Genomic DNA, 21654 nt, shown 5'->3' on the forward strand with positions numbered 1-21654 from the left:
AGACTGGAAATTAAGATTTAATATTTTGCAATGACATGGATGGACCTCAAGGGCATTATGCTAAGGGAAGTAAGTCAGACAGAGAAAGACAAACACCAGACAATCTCACTTATGAGTGGAATCTAAGAAACAAAACTAAAACAAGAAAAAAACACAAGCTCAGGGCTTTCCTGGTGGTGCAGTGGTTGGGAATCCGCCTGCCAATGCAGGGGACACGGGTTCGATCCCTGGTTCGAGAAGATCCCACATGCCGCGGAGCAGCTAAGCCCGTGTGCCACAACTACTGAGCCCAACTGCTGCAACTACTGAAGCCTGCGTGCCTAGAGCCTGTGCTCCACAGCAGGCAGAAGTCACCTCAATGAGAAGCCTATGCACGGCAAGGAAGAGTAGCCCCCGCTCGCCACAACTAGAGAAAGCCCACACGCAGCAACGAAGACCCAACACAGCCAAAAATAAATAAATAAATAAGTAATTTAAAAAACCAAAAAAACAGAAAAACACAAGCTCAGGGAATTCCCTGGTGGTCCGATGGTTAGGACTTGGCGCTCTCACTGCCGAGGGCCTGGGTTCAATCCCTGATCGGGAAACTAAGATCCCACAAGCTGAGTGGCACAACAAAACAAAACAAAACCCACAGGCTCATAGACGCAGAGAACAGATTGGTGGTTGCCAGAGGTGTGCGGGTAGGGAGGTGGGAGAAATGGGTGAAGGGGCTCAAACTTCCAGTTATGAAATAAGTCATGGGGATGTAATGTACAGCATGGCGGCTGTAGCTAATAATACTTTATTGTGTATTTGAAAATTGCTAAGGGAGCAGATCTTAAAAATTCTCATCACAAGAAAAATTTTTTTCTAACTACTTAAGGCGCTGGATGTAAATTAGACTTATTGCGGTGATCACTTTGCAGTGTATATAGATATCGAATCATTATGTGTACACCTGGAAGTAATATGTTATATGTCAATTACACCTCAATTTTAAAAAATTCAGTATTACGTGTGGCCTTGATGGCTGATAAAATTGGGAGTCCCTATAATGGCCTAATCACAAGTCCTTCTACCGGCCCCGCTACCAAAGATAAGGTCCCCTAACCAATAACCCTCTGTATCCTGGGGACCAGACAGGGTACCTGCTTATCCCTATCTAGTAGGCTTCAGTTACCTGCTAGTCCTTGGAATTATTTAAAACAAACCAATCGGGAGTTCCCTGGCGGTCCAGTGGTTCGGACTCTGCGTTTCCACTGTAGGGGGCATGGGTTCGATCCCTGGTCGGGGAACTAAGATCCCACATGCCGTGTGGCACAGCCAAAAAATAAATAAATAAATAAATAAACAAACCAATCACATCTTCCTGCAGGAACCAGGGGTCACCTCATCCTCTTGTTACTACGAGGCTTGCCTCTCACAGCTGCAGCTTGTTCATGCCATTCCTGAATGCAACCCCACTGTGACTCTCTGTGCCATGGTGCCTGCCTCCCTCAGGCCGTGAATATTTGTGACTAATAACGTGCTTTCTATCTCATCTGTCCAGGATCAGGTGTGGTGTGTTAGGCCATCTCCATAACCACAGGGCAGGATCCCCGCCCCCCTCACCAATGGGGTCAAGAGGAGGTGATTAAAGCATTACTGAATTCTTAAAATGTGACCAGTCTAAAAAAAAAAAAAATGTGACCAGTCTGAGTAGTCAAATTTTCAATTTAATTCGATTTCTTTTAAATTTAAAACCAGTCACTCAATTAATTATTGGGGAACTTTTAAGTACGTTTGGATCAACGTGGGGATGTTAATCTACTTTTTTTCACAGAAGAAGTTATGAAACACAAATGCAGATGAAGTCCTGCCAATGAAAATTGAGCATCTGAATTGAGACGCGCCTTAAGTGTAAAATACACAATGGATTTTGAAGGGGAACCATGGCAGGGCAGCCTGCCTTGGAATGCAGCAGCACAGAGGCAAATGGAGCCAGGAGGTGGAGAGAGGCAGAGTACTGAAGCTACTGCTTGAGCACCCGGATCCAGCCATGCCTGAAGCTTACACATTCTAGAGTCTCCCATTAATTCGAAAGCCAAAAAAAAAAGTATTCTTTTTGCTTAAGACACTTGGAGCTGAGTTTTGTTTTGTTTCATTTTTTCCAATTCATGGCCAAAAGAGGCAGGGTTTGCTGAAGCAAGGTGTGTGGGGTAAACAGAAGGGGTGGGGGAGGCGGCCTCGGGCGCACGGGGGCCAGACCTGTATGTGCTGCTGCAGCCTCCGCTTCTCGGTTTGCAGCTGGCGGCTGCACTCCTCCTCCTCGCCTACACGGGCCTCTAGCTCCGACACCACCAGTTCGAGCTCCTGCTTTCGGGCTGCCAGCCGCCCCCGGGTCTCCTCAGTCTCAGCACACAATTCTGCCTCTGCTCGCAGTTGCTCTGCCAGGCGGGCACGCTCCTCTTCCAGCTGGGGATGGGGTGGGAGGTCAGCGTCCGTTAGGTAGTGCTCCCAGGATGGCCCTCAGTGGAGCACGAGGTCCCTCCTGCCTGCTGAGTTACTTTGCCCTTTGAGGCCTGGGGGGCAGGAGGGAGAGATGGAAGACAGTCCCCCACCCTGCTCTTCATCTCAGGATGACCTCTAGTCACCAAGTCAGACCCCTGGGGGCCTCCCTCTCCCTCACCTCCCTACAGCCCATCAGTGCCCAGCTCCATCCCTCCTGCCCCCCTCCTCTCTCCCCATAACCCTAACAGGCTTGAGCCTCATCCTCTCCCAATGGACTCTCTACCCGCTCTCCCAGCCTCCAGTCTCTCCATCTCCAGTCCATCCTCCAAATAGCCCCAGGGAGGACGTTCTATCAGCTCACAGTGCATTTAATACTCCTACGCCTAGAAATTTAACCAAAGGAAATAATTCTGAAAAAACAAACAGAAAAATGCTCAAGAAGGGGTTTGCTTCAGCGTTATTTTAAGATTCCAGAAATACTGGCAACACTTAAAAGTCCACCGCCTGTGTAGGATAGCCCAGCCCCTGCCCTGCCCCGATGCTGGACCAGCCTCCTGATCATCTTGGCTCTGCAGCAACCAGCCCCACCCCCACTCAATACCCTGGCTACATGCCCAGGGCCCCGCTCCCAGCATCTCGCTGCTCAACCACACCAGTTTCCGCCCCCATTCGGCCCCAGTAAACCTCGGTTCTCCGCCAGCCCGCAACCTACCCCTGCCCCTGACCCAGCTCAGCTGGAAGCCCCGCCCACCATCAGCTCCTCCCACCGCCACGCCCTCACCCGGGGACCTCGCCCCTTACCTGCGCCACCCGGCCCTGGAGCTCGCCCACCTCGCGGGCACTCTGCTGCTGCAGCTCCTGCACTTTCTGTAGTTCCTGCGCCCGTGCCTGCAGCACCTCATCCTGCCGCGTTACCTGCAGCAGTGGCTTCACCTAGGGGGACAGGAGGGATGGTGGGTGACTGGCTCCCACCGTGGGAGGCCGCTGGGCTCAGGAGCTAAGAACTCACGCTCTGAGCAGGGCCGCATTCCTGGGTTCGCATTTCAGCTCCTCTACTACTGGCCTTGTGACCTCATCAGTCGGAATGAGTGAATGACTTCACATTTGCCAACAGCCTAGAACAGTCTGGGGTACATTACAAGCAGCACTAAATGTGTCCCTTTTTTGCTACAGGGTCCCTTGGCCTACAGGAGACACTGTGCCTCTAAGTTCTCGGTCCAAGGTCCATAGTGAGAGATGCACTTTACACTGTGTGATTCCAGGCTGGAGTGACAGGCCAGCCCCCCCCACCACATGAATAACCGAAATGAAATTTCACCAAACCACCCTCCCCTTTGCTAAGCGGGATATACTCTGCTCACATCTGTTCTATTGCTTTTCTTTGGTTCTCCTCAACTCCGATTCTTCTCAACTTCTCTACTGTATTTGATTCTGTTTTATTATCTTCCTTTCTGAGCTAATTCATAGCATTTATCACAACTATAACTTTCTGTTTATTTGTGGGATTCATTCACTGATGCCTGTGTGGACCAAGAATGTTGCCGGACATCGCCTGACATATCAGTAAACAGAGGATGTTGAGGCCATCAAGCCGTGAGCCGCTGCAGCTGCCCCCAACGGTGCACCCTGAGGGGATTCAGGATGGAGGAAAACAGGATACTGGCCCTAGGTCATTAAGGTGCATATCAAAGGAATAATTTCATTCAGCCCAGACTCTTGCATCTTCCCATTCAGAGAAAAGTGCTAAATTCATTAACTCAAGGTGACTGGTTTTTCTTTAATTAGCAGTAATCTTGATGTTTGACTACCTGGTTTTGTTTGTTTGTTTGTTTCAAAACTCCTATATATCCCGGCTCCTCCTTTACCTCTTTGGAACAGTCCCTCAGAGCTATCTGAGGGCTGTATCCGGGGCTAAAGTCCTCAGTAAAGCCCCAAACAAAACATAATTCTCAACTTGTAGGTTGTGTATTTTTTTTTCAGTGACACCTGGCAAACCACACCTCCTGTCCCCAGACCTAGGATAGGCAAACTTTTTCTTAAAGGGCCAGCTAGGAAATATTTGAGGCTTTGCAGGCTATCCTGTCTCTGTTTTAACTACTCCATTCAGCTGCTGTAACTCAAAAACAGGCACAGACAATACAGTAACCAAACCAATGGGCATTTACAAAAACAGGTGTCTGGCCCATGGGCCATAGCTTACCAACCCCTGCCCTAAACTGTGGGCTCCGCGGGGCAGGGCACTGTATTTTTTTTTTTAATTGAAGTATATAGTTGATTTACAATGTTGTGTTAGTTTAAGGTGCACAGCATAGTGATTCAGTTATATATAACTACATATATTCTTATATATTCTAATATATATATATTTTTTCTTTTTTAGATTCTTTTCCATTATAGATTATTACAAGATATTGGGTATAGTTCCCTGTGTTATACAGTAGGTCCTTGTTGGTGGGGCATTGTCTGTTTTTATTTACCATTTTATTATTGTACCCTCAAAAGTTACTGGCACATAGTAGGTGCTCAGTTAACATGGGCTGAGGGCATGTAGGCTGACAGTTCAGACGTCATATTCAGAATTACACTGAACAGCTGTGTTTTTGCCTCCAAATCTCCATCCTCCTTCCTGCTCTCCAATTTCCCATTGGGAGAACACCCTGCCTCGAAGCTCACACACTTGGCTCTGCCCCTCTGCATTGGGGAGGCATGTGATGCCGGCCTGGCTCATCTGATGTGTACTGACTGGTTCTGGGAGGGTCATATGACTCCAGCCAGGCCAGTGAGAGTGAAACCTGGGACTCTGGCTGGAGGTCTGTGATAAGAAAAGACCACAGTGGCCTAGTTGGTGGCCGCCATGTGGGAAAAGTCTGCAGGGATCATCATGGGGGAAAGTCACATGGGAGGCACAGAATGTCAGATAAGTAACATTGTTTGGGCCCTTGTGCAATAAAGGGTTAACTCAGCAGGTCTGGGTTGTTCAAACCCTGCATATTTCAAGGAAAGGACTGGCCCTTGGCTGGTTCCTGGGAGATCATCTCTAAACCTTTGGATTATCCTGCCTGATAAGAGTCCTTTGTTTACCTTGACCTCTGGAGGGGCTGGAGTAACTAAGGTCAACCACGTGGACAGTCAAGGGCGTCAATCACATGCCTATGAAAACCCTAGACACTAAGGCTTGGGTAAGCTTCCTTGGTTGGCAATATTCCATATGCACTCTCATACAGCATTTCTACAAGAATTAAGTCCTATCTGTACAATTCTACTGGGAGTGGACAATTGGAAGCTCGTGTCTGGTCTCTCCTGGACTCTGCCCTGTGCGCCTTTTACCTTTTCTGATTTTAATGTCCATCCTTTCACTGTAATAAACTGTAACCATGAGCATAACAACTTTTCTAAGTTCTGTGAGTCCTTCCAGTGAATCATTGAATCCTAGGGGGTCTTAGGGACCTCAACTCAACCCTAGATCCAGCTGCACCTAAAGCTGTCCCATATCTTTTTGTTTGTTTGTTTTGTTTTGTTTTGTTTTTGCTGTACGCGGGCCTCTCACTGTTGTGGCCTCTCCCATTGCAGAGCACAGGCTCCGGACACGCAGGCTCAGCGGCCATGGCTCACGGGCCCAGCCGCTCCGCGGCATGTGGGATCTTCTCGGACCGGGGCACGAACCCGTGTCCCCTGCATCGGCAGGCGGACTCTCAACCACTGCGCCACCAGGGAAGCCCTGTCCCATATCTTTTAACCACGTTGGTTTGAGTCAGATTTTTTGTCGCTTGTTACCTCGAGAATCCTGATGAACAAAAGGTGGGCTGATCAGTCCCATTTTACAGATGCACAAAACTGAGGCCCAAACCAAGAAAGTCACTTGCCCAAGCAGACCTGGCCCCAAGGACCTGTCTCCTTGCCACGTGGGTCACCTCTCCAGGTGCCCTCACCTTGATGAAGAGCCGCCACCACTGCCAGTGTCTCAGCTTGAGGTAAGCTGCACAGTTCCGCTGCATCACCCTCAGAGCACTCTGCTGCTGCTGGCGCTTCTGGAAGGCCCTGGGTGGGGAGATGGGTGGGTGGGACAATGGAGACTCAGCCCCTCCAGGCCCCGTCCCCTTAGCAAGGGAGCAAAGCTCTCTTCAATTAGTCAACCATTATTAAATGCCTACTGTGTGCAAGCACTGCTCTATTATCAGTAAATCTTGTTGGGTTCCGTCTATCAGTCCCTCTGCCCTTGACTCTCTCTGCCCTATTCCCTCCTCTCTGTCCCCACAGCCCCAGCCCCAGTTCAGCCCCAGCCTCATCTTCCACCCACTGGACCCTCACCCCAGCCACCTCCCCAGCTTCCCAGCCTCCAGAGAGGGCTTTCTATGCCCACAGCTGACCCACCCCTCTCTTGCTCCTCAGTGCCCCTGGATATGGTCCCTGCCCCTCTGCCTGGTGTTTGAGGAGTCCTTTATTCTCTGATCCTTCCTCTGGGCCAGTTCCAAGGGAGAAGGAGACTGTCCTGAAAACTCCCTGCATTCCTGAAATGTACCAGGCTCTCACATCACTGGGCCTTGGCACAAGCTGTCACTCCTGCCTGGAACACCTTTCCCATCCTCCTTCATCTACCTGGTCTGAAGGGCCTCTTGCTGTACCTGTATGACCCCCATCAAAGCACATCTCGCCCTGGACTGTGACACTTTGAGCCCGTGTATGTCTCCCCCTCCAGACTGGAGTCCCTTGAGGGATTGGCCACTAAGGTGATCACACGGACCTGGTGTGCCTGGGACTTTCTCTGTTTTAGCACAGAAGGTCATGCATCCTGGGAAACCTCCAGTCCCAGGCAAACCGGGATGGCTGGTCACCCTAATGCTGAGTCTAGCTCTTCTCTGAGTCCCCAGCGTTGCTCAGAAGCCTCAGGGACTCTAGAACCAAGAAGCCTGGGCGTCCAGTGGCTCCATCCTTTTGTTCTCAGCCCTTCTACCACCCTGGAGGCCCTGACATCTGGAGCCAATTGATCTTCTACCATCCTGGAGCCTCCCTGACCCAGCCTCTGGGGCCATCTGGTCAACCCCTCCCTGAACCAGCCTTGGCCAACGTGACCCCAAGAGATAGTGGGGAGCCGCACTTGCGAGCCAGGTATCCCCGGGCAGCTGCCTGGAAGGACACAATGATGTCTGTGACCTTCAGGTCCCGCTCTTCTTCTAGCTGGGCCAGAACCCCTGCCCGGAAGAAGATCTTGCTTTGTCCCACGCGGTAGAGGTTAGGGTCCAATTCCAGGGCCTGGATCTGTGAGAGTGGGGGAGGGGTCATGAGGAGGAAGGGTGATGAAAGGGGAGGCTCCCGTTCAACCTCCTCCACCACCTGAGACTGTGCACACACGTTCACACTCATGCACACACCCTCAGCCTCCACCCCACACTCACCATCTTCTCACAGGCCTGCTTCCCATCCATAAAGCCCTTGGGGATGGCATTGGGTGTCAGGATCTCGTACCTGAAGTGGGTGGGGAGGGGTGGGGGAGGGGTGAAGAGTAACAGCAAACTGTCACCATGGCCAGACACTGGGTTCAGAGTGACAAATAGCAATAATAACAATAACAATAGGAACAGTAAGAAAAACAAATATTTAAGTATTACCGAGGGCCACACACCAGGCAGAGAGCATTAATACCACCACCAATGGCAACATCATCAATATGTCCTAGGTGTGTCCACTCCTAGGACACACCACGTGCTGATTATGAGTGTTTAATTACACCAACACCATAGGTCATTGAGACGTAAAGGCAAGGTGTGTCTCGGAAGTGTGAGAATAACAACGAATAGGGGCTGATGCTCTTGAACTTATTACGTGTCAGGTCCTGAGCTAAGTGCTTTACAGCTGTTTCTTTCACATTTCTCAGTGCAACTCCAAATTTTAAAAGTACGTTTCATAAGCACACGTGTCTGTCCTCAGAGCCTTTCTCCTGCTGTGCCCTCTCCCTGGATCCTGACATTTCATTAAAAATAATGCATATTAGATGTACAACATATATGCACAAACACATATACATAATATTATATATTAATGTCATATATTAATATGCGATTTTTTTTGACTGGTGATTGGGAAATGTGTATGTGTATGTGTGTGTGTGTGTGTGTATCAGAGTTTCTCAGTCACCAGGGATCTTGCTAAAATGCAGATACTAATTCAGTAAGTCTGGGGTGGGGCCTGAAAATGTGCATACCCAACAAGCTGTCAGGTGACACTGATGCTGCTGGCCTGGGGACCACACTTTGAGTATGAAACTGCAGACGTGCACTGTACAGTGCAGCAGCTACTGGCCACACGCAACTACTGAGCCCCTGAAACATGGCTGGGGCAATTGGGCAACTGGATTTTTAACTGCGTTTCATTTTAACTAAGTGAAATTTAAATTTAAAAACTGAAGCAGGGGGGACTTCCCTTCCCTGGTGGACCAGTGGTTAATACTCTGCGCTCCCAATGCAGCGGGCCCAGGTTTGATCCCTGGTCAGGGAACTAGATCCTGCATGCTGCAACTAAGACCCAGCACAGCCAAATAAATCAATAAATATTAAAAAAAAAAAAAAAAAACTGAAGCAGTGTAAAATATTTTTCTGTTCAACACAATTTCTTTCTTTTCTTTTTTTTTGGCCGCTCGTCTTGTGGGGATGTTAGTTCCCCAACCAGGGACTGAACATGCGCCCTCAGCAGTAAAAGCAGGGAGTCCTAACCACCGGACCGCAGGGAGTTCCCACGATTTCACTGTTTTGATAGGACTACATTTCACTTTGACCACTGGAAATTCAGTGTCTGAACTGAGATGTGCTACAGGTGTAAGACATACACCAAATTTCGAAGATTCGGTAGGAATAAAAGAATGCACAATGTCTCACTACTAATTTTTTATATTGATTACATGTTAAAATGATCTAATATCTTGGGTGTACTGGGTTAAATAAACTCTTGTTATCATTAATTTCACCTGTTTTTTTTTACTTTTAAAAATATGGCAACTAGAAAATTTTAAATTGTATATGGGCTCACATTCTCTTTCTATTGCATGGTGCTGCTATATACAGCTTGCATGAAGCATAATTTTTGTTATGATATTCACCATATTACTGGCTTATTATATGTTGATATTTTTTCCTTCTCTCCTATTCGACTGCATTTTTAAAAAAATAAACTTATTTATTTATTTATTTATGGCTGCATTGGGTCTTTGTTGCCATGCGCGGGCTTCTACTCTTTGTTGCAGTGCGCAGGCTTCTCATTGCGGTGGCTTTTGTTGTGGAGCATGGGCTCTAGGTGCACGGGCTTCAGTAGTTGTGGCACGTGGGCTCAGTAGTTGTGGCTCACAGGCTCTAGAGCACAGGCTCAGTAATTGTGGTGCACGGGCTTAGTTGCTCCGTGGCAATGTGGAAATTTCCCAGACCAGGGCTCGAACCTGTGTCCCCTGCTTTGGCAGGTGGATTCTTAACCACTGCACCACCAGGGAAGTCCTTGACTGCATTTTTATAAGAAATGCCGATTGCGATACCCAGATCGCAACATAGTACTCTATGCCCTTTCTCTTGGGGAGTCCAGTGAATGGGGGCATTGCTCTCCCAAATCACAGAGGAGAAAGCTGAGACTCAGTAACCAAAGGAACTTGCCCGGAGGCCCCGCCCCTCCACTCGCGCTGAGGCCCCACCCCTGACCCTTCCCAGAAGTAGCAGTTGGGGTGCTTCGGATGCAGGCACCCAAGCCCTACCCCACCCCATGCCGCTCACCTCTGCCGGAATTCCTGGAAGAGGATGCGGTTGGGAAAGCCCTGGCGACAGATGCGGATGCCCTCCAGGACGCCGTTACAGCGCAGCTGGTCCAGCACGAGCCGCGGCTCCAGCTTCCCAGCCTGCAAAGAGCAGTCACAGACATGCGAGGTCAGTGGCTGCCACACGGGGGCGCCACTCACTGGATGGCAGCCGTCAGGGGAACTCAGGTGGATGGCAGTTTGGGCAGGTCAAAAATGGTTGGCAATTTCATCTGGTTCAACCTATCATTTACTGAGCACCTACTACATGCCAGGCAGAAATGCCTGCCCCAGGGAGCTCACTGTCCACTGGGAGAGGTCGACAATAAATGAGGTCAAGACATCACAAACGTCAGGAGTAAATGAGTACTAAGTGCTGAGGGGCAAAGAGCAGAGGGGAGGGAGGACGGAGAGTGCTGAATTTGCATAGGACAGTCTAGGAAGGCGATGTGTGAACAAAGCACGGACATCATTATTTTTGGTAGTTAGCTTTCATTGCCTTTTCTTTCTCTTACCTGCTTTTTTTTCCCCCCAAAGTAATACACAAATGGTAAAAATCTAAACACTACAAAAAAATTCAAATTACACATTCTGAAAAACAACTCTTGCCTTGCCCAGCCCCCCAGAGTGGTCAACACAATACCCAGGTTTTTATGGAGCCTCCTAGATCAGTTGTTCTCAACCCAGACTACACACTGGAGTCCCCTCACATGCTTAAAAAAGCAAAAACAAACAACAAACAAAACCAAAAAAAAAAAAAAAAAAAGCCCTGGCCCCAGGCTAGTGCAGAATATAAATATCTGGTAGGGACGAGGGTTAAAAAATGAGAACCACCATTCTGTATCTTTTTCAAGGGCTATCTAAGCATATATGTACTTATTCATCCATCAAATGTTTATTAATACTCACTGTCTGCCACACAATGTGTTCTAGGCACTGGGGACTCAGCAGTAAAAAAGGCGATAAAAGCCCCTGCCCTCAGAATGTTTATGTCCCAGCAAAAAGGGAGTTTCTGTTTATTTATTATTATATATGTTCCCTATTCCTTGGTAATAACACTTCCATTCTGTGGGAGGGAGGGCGCTATTCCTCCCCCTATGCTGTCAGTCCATGAGTGGCTAGGACTGACCTCATCCTGGCTCCAGACATGGTCATGTGACTCAGGCCAGGTCAATCAGGCTGGTTCAAGGGTGGGCACAAGAGCCATCCTAGGCCAGTGAAAGCCAGCCCTGGGACTGCTGCTACATCCATGCTGCCAGAGGCTCTCTCTTTCCTTTAGGGTTGCTGAACTGAAAGAATGAAAGTCTGGAGCCATTGGTGGCTGCCGTGCCACCCTGAGAATGGAGACAGAGATTCATCGGAGAGGAGGCAACACATAGAAAAGCAGAGCCAAGCAGAGGAAAAAGATTCCTGACGTCACCGTTTGAGCACCTGGATCCAACTGTGCCTGAACCTAATCATGGAATCTTCAATTATGTGAATCTATACATTCTCACTTTTTTTTTTTTTTTTGGCAGTGCCCTGTGGCTTGTGGTATCTTAGTTCCTCAACCAGGGATGGAACCCGGGCCCTCGGCAGTGAAAGCGTGGAGTCCTAACCACTGGACCGCCGGGGAATTCCTGATACATTCTCACTTTTGCTTAAGCCATCTTAGTGGCTCTCTCAAAAGAGCCCCAAGGAAATGGCTGAAAGTAGCTGGAAATTGGAAATAATATATAGGATGGTCTCACAGTAACATTTTGGTTTTTTCCCTCCCTCCCTCCCTCCTTCCTTCCTTCCTTCCTTCCTTCCTTCCTTCCTTTCCTCCTTCCTTCCTCCATTCCACCCTTCAACAAGACATTTGGCAGGCTTGAGTGGGGAGGTGCCCAGCAAGGTCAGGAGACTGATTACGTAAAAGGGGACTGAGAAAACTAGTAAATGTGTGCTATATTACAGGATCTCACTGTTGCTAAAAAGAGATGTTGGACTGGAACTTGACATACTGGTGGGAACTCGTAGTTTTCGATATATAAAGATAGTCATAGAAATAAACATAGATGTTTACGTGTATGTACACATATGTGTGTACACGTATATACATATGTGTATGCATGCATGTACACTACTGTGTACGTACATAGCTCTATTTACTGAGAGGTCCTGGGAGTGACACCTTGATACCATGGAGCACCCAGATCTTAGACTGTAAGCACCCTTCTCCACTAAGGCTCTTTGGAGAAGTGGCTGAGTCCATGTATGCCGTATTTCATCAAATAAAAGCCACTATCAATTGTAAAACACACTGTTATCTTCTATACCACCAAGAAAGAAAAGCTCTTGTCGATTAAACTCTGACAGGCCTTTGATTGTAAGCCACATCCCAACTTCAGAGATGCTAAAATGTCACAATACATGTGTCTTAGATTTGATAAAATATGGTATTTACAGCTATGAGAAACACAGATCCACCTACTCAATAACCTCAGCTCCTGCTTTCTGAGGACAGTATAAGCCCCAGGCACCTAGTTTCACCTTCTATGCTGACCCTTCTCTACAGGGCCTATTCTCTGATTTTCCCAACAAGAAAACTTATTGGTGGCCTAGGAGGCCAGGCATGGTCACCCCACACTTACATGACACTCCCAGCTCCAACGGTCTTTTTTCCATCCCTTGTACCTTTCATGCTCCAACCAACCACTGGGCTTCTGCACAAGCTGTTCTCTGCTTAGAATGCCACTTATCCTTCCAAGCTCAGACCTCACCTTCTCCAGGGAGCCCTCCCTGACTTCACTGTATTCCCACTACCTGGCACTTAGTAGGTGCTCAGTAAAACTTAAGTCCTATGAATGAATGAATTTTCCTAACAGGGCATTGAGCCTGGGAGGGAAAACAACTTGCTCGAGGTCACACAGCCAGTCAGAAGTGAGCCTGGGGCCAGACATGGTTCCAGCCACATCCAGCGACTGGGACTTTACCCACTGCCAGAGTTGCCATCCCTCCCTGGGCTGGGTCACTCACCCTCTTCTCGTGGTTGGGGATGATACAGCGGACGAAGCTGGGGTTGGTGTTGCTGAGTGTGGCCATGAGGCGGCTCAGGGACTCCTTGTAGAGCTGTCCCACCGTCCGGAACATGCCCCGGCGTGGGCGGCCACCAGGCGGGCCATCCCCAAGGCTGTTCACCTGCTCCAGCCCCACGATGCCCTCCACTGTGGGAGGAGGAAACAGATGTAGAGAGAGAGTAAAGTCAAAGGTCAGTTTTATGAGGCTGGGTTGGCCAAAGGTCAACGATCTTATTATTTATAGGACCTGGCACTTTACATATGAAACACCTCTCACAGCCTAGTAAGGTAGGTGTTATCAGCCCATTGGACTGACCAGCAAACTGAGGCTCAGAAAGATGGAAGACTGTGCCCAAGGCCACACAGCTTAGGATCTGAAGACCCAGGATCTGAACCCAGGCAGTATGAATCTTCTTGAACCCTGGTCTCTGACCCTTCTTTTCCATTTTCCTTATCAGCAAATGATGATGATGAAGATAGAAAATGCTTCCTTAGCACTTATTCTCTGCCAGGCACTGCTCAAAGCACTTGACATACATCAGCTTATTTATAAGCCTATAAAAATCATTCCCATTTTATGGATGAGGAAACTGAGGCACAGAGAGGGAAAAGGGCGATAACTACAGCTGCATTTTCAGGAACTTGAAACAGTGTCACATTAACAATGTAATGAAGTCTGGCTTTATTACGATATTTGAAATAAGGCAATGTTTAAAATAAGGCAAAAAATTAAAAATACATAAATAAAAAGAAATGAAAAAACATAAAATAAAATAAGGCAAACTGCCTCCATAGTCACCATTTTCCCAGAAAGGCCTGATTTCATGATAATTTTTTTTCCCTATTGTCATTTGATGCTGTCACTTCAACTAGTGAGAAATATGCACTCCTTTGTCTCAAATTCTATGTACTGAATCCTTCCCAGTTTCTCAAGAACCTGCAGCTGGGGCAGAAGCTGATGGCCTGCAACCCCCAATCACGAGGGTTATCACGGTCAACTAGATAACTCGCTCTGAGGGCAGTGCTTGGCACACAGTGGGGGCTCAGATATGGCATTTTTCCTCCCCAGGTTCAAGTCTCCCTCCTACCGCCATGCTCCTAGTTATTATCAAAAGGATAATTATCATTTATTAAGTTCTTATAGCACAGGTAAGAGCAGAGGCTCTGGGTTCAAATCCCAGCTCTGTCCCTTACTGGCTGTGTGACCACAGGCAGGTGACTTAACCTCTCTGTGCTTCCATGTCCTCAACCGTATAACAGGGGTAACAGTACTAACAGCTGCCTGATTAGGTGGTTCAGAGGATTCCATGTGTTAATAATGGTGAAAGGGCTTTGCACAGTGCACAGCACACAGGACGGGCTCAATTAGTGCCAGCTGATACTATCACAGTTGTTTGCACTTTTACATGCGGTTTAGTTAGAAGAAGGCCTTGTGCTGCTACAAAGAGTCTGGAAACTGCTAAGGGAGCCAACAGGGGGTGGGGACAGGAAAGAAGAGGGAAAGATCTCTGTATGGTAAGGAAAGGGGATAGACGTTCAAAACCAGGTTCCCAGTCCAAAGGGCCCACCCTCCTCGTCTGGCAAATCTCACCCGTTGGTGCACAGCAACACCCACCCCCTGACGGAGAAATGGCAGAGCCGCGCCTCCCTGAAGATCCTGGGGGCGACGGTGGGAAGGAGCCCAGGAAAGAGAACTGCTGCAAGCCCCCGTGCTCTGGGTGGGGGTGAGGACAGACGGGGGGAGAGGCAGGGAGATGGGATGGCAGGTGCAAAGGGAGCAGCATGAGAAGAGGCAGGAAGAAAAAAGAAGAAAGGGTTATTAGTCAACAGCACAGAGCAAAGCAGGAGGAGGAACCTGATCCTGGCCATAAACTTTTAAAGCCAGGGAGACTGTCCTGTTCAGCTTTATGAGGGCATCAACGTTGGTTGAAAGGGCAAATGCCCCCTTCGAATTTAATACCCGGGGGGAAAAAACTTCTCTCCCTATAGGTTGAGTCTGTATCTGTTTTATTAGGTATCCCCTTTTGCCCTGGCCACCAGGAAGCTCAAGGACTAACTCAAGGCTCCCACCCAGCTTGTTGAAGAGAGTTTGTCTCATTTGCCTTTTCCCCTGGGCTTCCAGGATGTTGGGTACCCAACTCTGGGCTGTCAGGATGCCCAAAAGCAAAGCCAACTCTGGGCTCAGGGCAGCTGTAGTAGAGATTGATGCAGAAATGGCCCCAATCCCCCACCCCTCTCTGTGACTTGCAGCTCCTTGAATCTGGGCTGGCCTTGTGACTTGCTTTGTTCAGAAGAACTGTGGAGGAAATAATACTGTGTGGGGTTCCAGTCTAGGACTCAAGAGGCTTTGCCACTTCTACTTTCTCTCTTGGAACACTTTGAGAGCCGAGCATATACAGGGTGGAGCATGTGAAGTATTAGGGGGAACATCATGTGCCCGTGAACATGGCACAAATTTTAAAGAAGTTGACGGGGAAGATTTTCAGTCTGAAGGAGATGATTCTCGGCAGAATCTGGCTCTGTTACTGAACATCAAACGATGCTTTTCAATCCCTCTTGTATAAACTATATGAGATACTAACATCAAATTTCCCTGTCTAAAATCAGCTCACCATATCAAGGTGTGCTATGCCCTTTTGCTCTGTGAGTTTGTTTTGGGAATGACTCATCTTGCTTATTTTGTTCTCTTGTCCAATTGCATGGGCTGGCGCTGCTACTACTATGCTTTTCACTTCAATAAAAGATTAAGGCAAACTGACAGGTTCTGGAAACCCAGAATCAGGAAACCAAGATACTGGTTCTGTCCGTTTTATAAAATCATCTCTCAAACCTCCTCTAAGGATGGAGGGCAAGGATGGACAGGGCTTGCTGGTCTGAAAGTGTCAGTCTGAAAAGACGGATGGCCAAACTCACACGGGCCTTGTTGGAGCAGGAAAACTCCAAAACTATACCTGGGTTTTTGCTCTTTTTTTTCTTCCCTGAATCCCTGAAGGGAACTTTGGGAGAGATCAATGAAAGCAAAGCCTAAAAGTTGACTAACCTGTAAATACTGCCCTTCCGAGTTCTCTTGTTGTTATTAATTCTTTTTCAGTCGAATCTCTTGTTTTTTTTTTTTTTTAGGGATCACATGCCATCTACAATTAATAACTTCATTGCTTCCTTTTGAAAATTCATATACTTATTTCTTTTTCTGGTCTGATTGCATAAACTATTATCGCCCAAACAGTGTTTCACAGCAGTGTTGACAGTGGGCATCCTTGTCTTTTTCTGATTAAGGAGGAGTGTTTTATCATTGAGTGTGATGCTGGTTTGAGATATCAATCAATAATCACTAATTGGAATCACTACTGTAAGGCTGTCTGGCCTACTGGCACCAGTTCTGCCTCTGAGCTGACAACTCAGGTCTGGAACAAAAGTGTTCACACTGTGAGTTGGGAGAAGGGATGCACAGAGCTCCAGGGACAGGGCCTGCGGAAGCTGGTCCTTACCGTCTTTCCAGATCTCTGCCGTTAGCCGGTCTGTGCTCTGGTGAAGCAAGGCTGCGACACTGTCATTCAGAGGGTCCATGTTTTTCATCAGCCACTCATTGGCCTTGTAGTCAACCTGAATGAAATTGGGCACAGGAGGGTGGCGGGATGGTGGGTTCACCAGCACTGCTGATTTCCCAGGGAGCCTCCCAGAAGCTCCGAGATTCCCAGCTCTGGGGCTCACCACTCAGGAGAGAGCACTGGTGGACACCTTGTGCCCATATCCTGAACTGCACCCACCCGCAGCATGGTCCCTCTCCCTTTCTGTATTTCCCTTAAGAGGACCCTGCCCACCTCTGGGACCTCATCCACCAACACTTCTTTCCTTATTCATTTAGCCACTCTGGTCCTCAAATGTGCAAGCTCATTTCCACCTCAGAATTTTGACCCCTGCCGTTCCCGCCACCTGTGATTCCCTCTCCGTGGATTTTCACGTGGCCAGCTCCCTTCCATGGAATCACAGTCTTGACCACCACGATTCCCTGCATGCGTTCCCCCCCACCAGATGGTGGCTTCCAGAGGCCGGGGCCTGAGTCTGACTCACAACCAGCAGAGGACTGGGCACACAGGAAATCTTAGCAAATGTCTGGAAAACAACTGAGTTCTAGAACAGAACACATGGGTCTCCTACCCCTCAGCCTTTGTGTATGCCGTTCCCTCCACCCATTCTTTTCTGGCTACGGGTTACTCATCATTTATTTTATTATTATTTTTTCAAATATTTATTTATTTGGCTGCACCAGGTCTTAGTTGTGGCATGCAGGGTCTAGTTCCCTGAGCGGGGATCAAACCCAGGCCCCCTGCATTGGGAGCGCGGAGTCTAACCCACTGGACCACCAGGGAGGCCCCTACTCATCATTTAGACCAGGGATTGGCAAACAATGGCCTCCCGGCCAAATCCCCCTCCTTTTATAAATAAAGTTTTAGGGGCCTTCCTGGTGGTCCAGTGATTAAGAATCCGCCTTCCAATGCAGGGGACGCAGGTTCAATCCCTGGCTGGGGAACCGGGATCCCACGTGTCACGGGCCAAGTAAGCCCGCCCGCCACAACAAAGAGGCCGCACAGGGTGTGGCAACTGAGACCCGACACAGCCAAAAATAAATAAATAGGACTCCCCTGGCGGCGCAGTGGTTAAGACTTTGCCAGCCAATGCAGGGGACACGGGTTTGAGTCCTGGTCCGGGAAGATCCCACATGCCGCGGAGCAACTAAGCCCGTGTGCCACAACTACTGAGCCTGCGAGCCACAACTACTGAGCCCGCACGCCATGATGCCTGTGTGCTTAGCCTGTGCTCTGCAACAAGAGAGGCCATTGCAATGAGAAGCCCGCGCACCACAACGAAAAGCAGACCCCGCTTGCCGCAACTAGAGAAAGCCTGCGTGCAGCAACAAAGACCCAATGCAGCCAAAAATAAATAAATAAATATAAATAAATAAATAGATAATTTAAAAAATAATAAAATAAATAAAGTTTTATTGGAATATGGCCTTCATTTATGCGTGAACTTGTGGCTTCTTTTGTGCTCTCATGGCAGAATTGAGTAGTTGTGCCAGAGACTGGCCCACAGAACTGAAACTATTCACAGGAAATGTTTGCTGACCCTTGATTTAGAGTTCAGATCAAGCATCACTCTCCTCTGTGAGACCTTCCCTGGGATTGCTCCTCTGGACTTTGACACTATCCCTAGCTGGCCCCATTAAAGCACTTATCGGCCTTATATCCCGATGGTCTGTCTTCGTCTCCCTCCCAGATAAGGAACTTTGTGAGGACAGAATCATATCTGACGTGGGTTCCCAGCTTTGCTCAGCACAGGGCTGAGCCCACAAAAGGCATATGTTGGCCAAATGAGTGAATAAAATGCACCTAATTCTCCACCTGGTGAACTCCTATCCATCTCTCAAAACCCACTGCAAATATCCCCTCCTTGAGGAAGCCTTTGCTGACTTCATCAGACAGAGTCCTCACTCCTCCAAGGGCTTTCCTACCCCTGGCCTGGCTGTGACTTGTCCCAGTGGACACCAGGTGGCCCCTGCTTTCCCTCTGCACCCTCCCTTCATCCTCACTCCCACCCACAGCCCCCAAGGCTGGCCCCTGCTCCCTACCTTGCCCGCATAATGCAGGACGCTGAAGTCGGCCTGATCCCGCAGAGTCCTTGGCCGCTGGAATTTGGGGTGACCACCCTGCTCTTGGGCCACCTTCTCCACAAAGGACTTGTCTGTGGCCTTTGGGAACCAGCACTCCTCATCCAGCAGAGCGAGGAGCCCAGGGGGGTTGGCCTGACCATTAACAGAGGAGGGCAGAAGAGTTAAGTCAGATCCCCAAATACTGGACACTTAGGTTGCTGCTAATTTTTAGTTCTTGTGCCACTTGGGACCTACGAGCAAACACGAGAACAACCGTTATAGCCATCGATTAGCCCTTTGATTCGAGCCACGCCCTGTGGCAGGCATGTTCTGGGTTCTAATCATCCAGCAGCCACAAGGATCTATGCCGTTTTCCCCATTTAACCGATGGAGAGGCCTGAGGCCGGTGGGGTGAGGAGCTGGACCAAGGTCACGTGGAGGGTAGAGCAGCCGTGGGCTCACCGGCCGCTCGATGAGGTCGATGCAGGGCTGCAGGTCGAGGCCGAAGTCGAGGAAGGTCCAGGGGATGCCCTCGCGCTGGTATTCTTCCTGCTCCAGGACAAACATCGTGTGGTTGAAGAGCTGCTGCAGCTTCTCGTTGGTGTAGTTGATGCAGAGTTGCTCGAAGGAGTTCAGCTGCGGGGGGGAGGGACACATGAAAGCGGGGGACAGGGACCCGGAGGGGGCAGGAACCCGGGGGGAACAGGGACCCATAGAAAGGGGAGCAGAGACCCAGGGAGGGGAGGACAGGGACCCAGAGAGAGGGGGACAGGGACCCAGAGAGAGGGGGACAGGGCCACCGTGATGGAGCCCTCCCAGCCCCCAGCCAGGCACAAAGCGCAGACCTGGAAGATCTCAAAGCCGGCGATGTCCAGGATGCCCAGGAAGGAGGCGCCTTGGCGGGGGCTACGGTCCAGGGCTCGGTTGAGGCGCAGGACCAGCCAGCGGAAGAGGCGCTCGTAGGTGGCCTTGGCCAGGGCCTCCAGCGCAAAGTCAGCCTGCAGGTCAGGGCACACAGTGAGGGCCCAGCCTGCACATTAGTGCCTCCCGACCCCGCCCTGCCGGCAGGGAGACACTGGGTGTGGACGGAGCCCCATCATGGTTCGTCAAGAGCAGTGACATTAACAACAGCAGATCATTAGTGACGCCCTACTGTGCGTCGGGCACTGTGTGAAGTGCTTGGGGGCACATTAGTTCATGAATATTCCACCCAACCCTTGAACCAATTTCCACGGCAGAACAGGCTGGAGACCAACATCTAGATTGGAATCCTAGCTCTGCTACTTAGAGGCTGTGTGACCTCAGGCATGTGAATAAACCTCTCTGTGCCTCAGTGTCTTCATCTGTAAAATGGATCCTATCAATAGTACCTTGACTGACAGCAGAACCCAGGTCAGTGTGATCCCCAAGCTCATAACCGTCACTGTGCCTCCTCTGTCCTAGCACCTCGAGAGCCCAGCCTGGGGTCAGGCAGAGGCCTCTGCCCCAAAACTGGAATTCTGAAAACATCTAGTCTGTGTTCACCTCTCCCCACCCTCACTGCCACCACGCTTATCTGTGCTGCTCTCATCGCTTGCCGGCACTGTGACAGTGGCCTCCTTGTGTCTCATTGCTTCCACTGGGTCACCCTGGACCCAATTCTCCACACAGTAGACAAGGGAATCTTTATAAAGTTATTCCCTGGCTTAAATCCTCACTGGCCTCCTGCTGCACTCTGCATAAAACTCACCTCCTTATTGTGGCTCCTAAGACCTCATGTGATCTGTCCCCTTCCAACCTCTCTGACTCCAGCTTCTACCACCCTCTCCCCCACTGTCTAGTCTCACTGATCTCCTTAATGTTCCCAACTTGCCAAGCTTGTTCCAGCCCCAGGGCCTTTACACATGCTATATTCCCTTTGTCTTGAACCATCCAAGTCTCAACTCAAATGTCACCTCTTCCGAGAAGACTTTCCCGAGCACCTCAATCCCCTCCTTTGAAGAAAGCACCCGTTTCTTCCTTTATTATCTGATTCCCTACTACAGCCTGAGCTCCCTGAAGGCGTGGTCTTTGTTTCCATGACTGCCTTTATTCTAGCACCTAGACCAGAGTCGGTAACTGAACAGACACTCAGCAAAAGTTTGTTGAGTGAGCGAGAAAAAACTGGCATAAGCTGCTTAAAAATCCAGGGCCCTCCCTGCGCCCACCTGCCGCCAGCCTTGCCCACCTGTTCCTTGGTCTGTGCTTTCTGCACGTAGTCCCGGCCAACTTTGATGCGGGGGGTGAGCAGGGCGCGGGAGAAATCTGTCACCCCCAGGCCCAGGAGGCGGCAGAGCTTCTGCGCAGCTGAGGGCGAGAGGCACCAAGATGCGATCAGCACTGGGAGGTGGGGACAGTGCAGAGGGGGGGAGGGGGGAGAGGGTGCCACCCCCCACCGTTGGTGGAACACCAGCCTTTCCCCGCTAGAGGCATTACGGGTCCTAAAGGTGTGTGCATTCTCCAGCCCAATAATTCTCCTCCTGGAACCCTAAGTTGGCAAAAATAATTCTGGATGTGGGCAAAAGCTGGACTAGGAGGATGTCTGTCACAGCACTGTTTACAATGGGGAAAACCAGGAAGCAACCTGAATGTCCAACAGCTAGGGATTGGTTAGAGAGTCAGGGTGCATCCATTTGAACAAATGTTCTGCAGTCACTAAATATTATTATTATAAATAATAATTATTTATAACATTATAATTAATAATA

At 49.4% G+C, this 21654-nt stretch overlaps 1 protein-coding gene across 6 annotated transcripts in view; it reads right to left on the bottom strand.

Annotated features, from left to right (window-relative positions):
* MYH14 (myosin heavy chain 14) overlaps positions 1–21654 on the bottom strand; it is a 91111-nt gene that overhangs the window by 36591 nt on the left and 32866 nt on the right. For 4 of the 6 annotated variants that reach the window (XM_067718936.1, XM_067718932.1, XM_067718933.1 and 1 more), the window contains 13 exons: positions 21135–21253; positions 19774–19926; positions 19391–19564; positions 18908–19081; positions 16767–16881; positions 14894–14992; positions 13238–13425; positions 10221–10342; positions 7866–7935; positions 7568–7728; positions 6402–6510; positions 3274–3405; positions 2230–2436 (listed from right to left, as the gene is read on the bottom strand). In XM_067718936.1, the coding sequence (XP_067575037.1) occupies positions 2230–2436; positions 3274–3405; positions 6402–6510; positions 7568–7728; positions 7866–7935; positions 10221–10342; positions 13238–13425; positions 14894–14992; positions 16767–16881; positions 18908–19081; positions 19391–19564; positions 19774–19926; positions 21135–21253 (1823 nt within the window). The remainder of the gene's footprint in view (positions 1–2229; positions 2437–3273; positions 3406–6401; positions 6511–7567; positions 7729–7865; positions 7936–10220; positions 10343–13237; positions 13426–14893; positions 14993–16766; positions 16882–18907; positions 19082–19390; positions 19565–19773; positions 19927–21134; positions 21254–21654) is intronic. The other 2 variants (XM_067718938.1, XM_067718937.1) reach the window with 1 other exon arrangement.

The sequence above is a fragment of the Pseudorca crassidens genome, chromosome 20, assembly GCF_039906515.1.
Source record: "Pseudorca crassidens isolate mPseCra1 chromosome 20, mPseCra1.hap1, whole genome shotgun sequence".
Taxonomy (NCBI): domain Eukaryota; kingdom Metazoa; phylum Chordata; class Mammalia; order Artiodactyla; family Delphinidae; genus Pseudorca; species Pseudorca crassidens.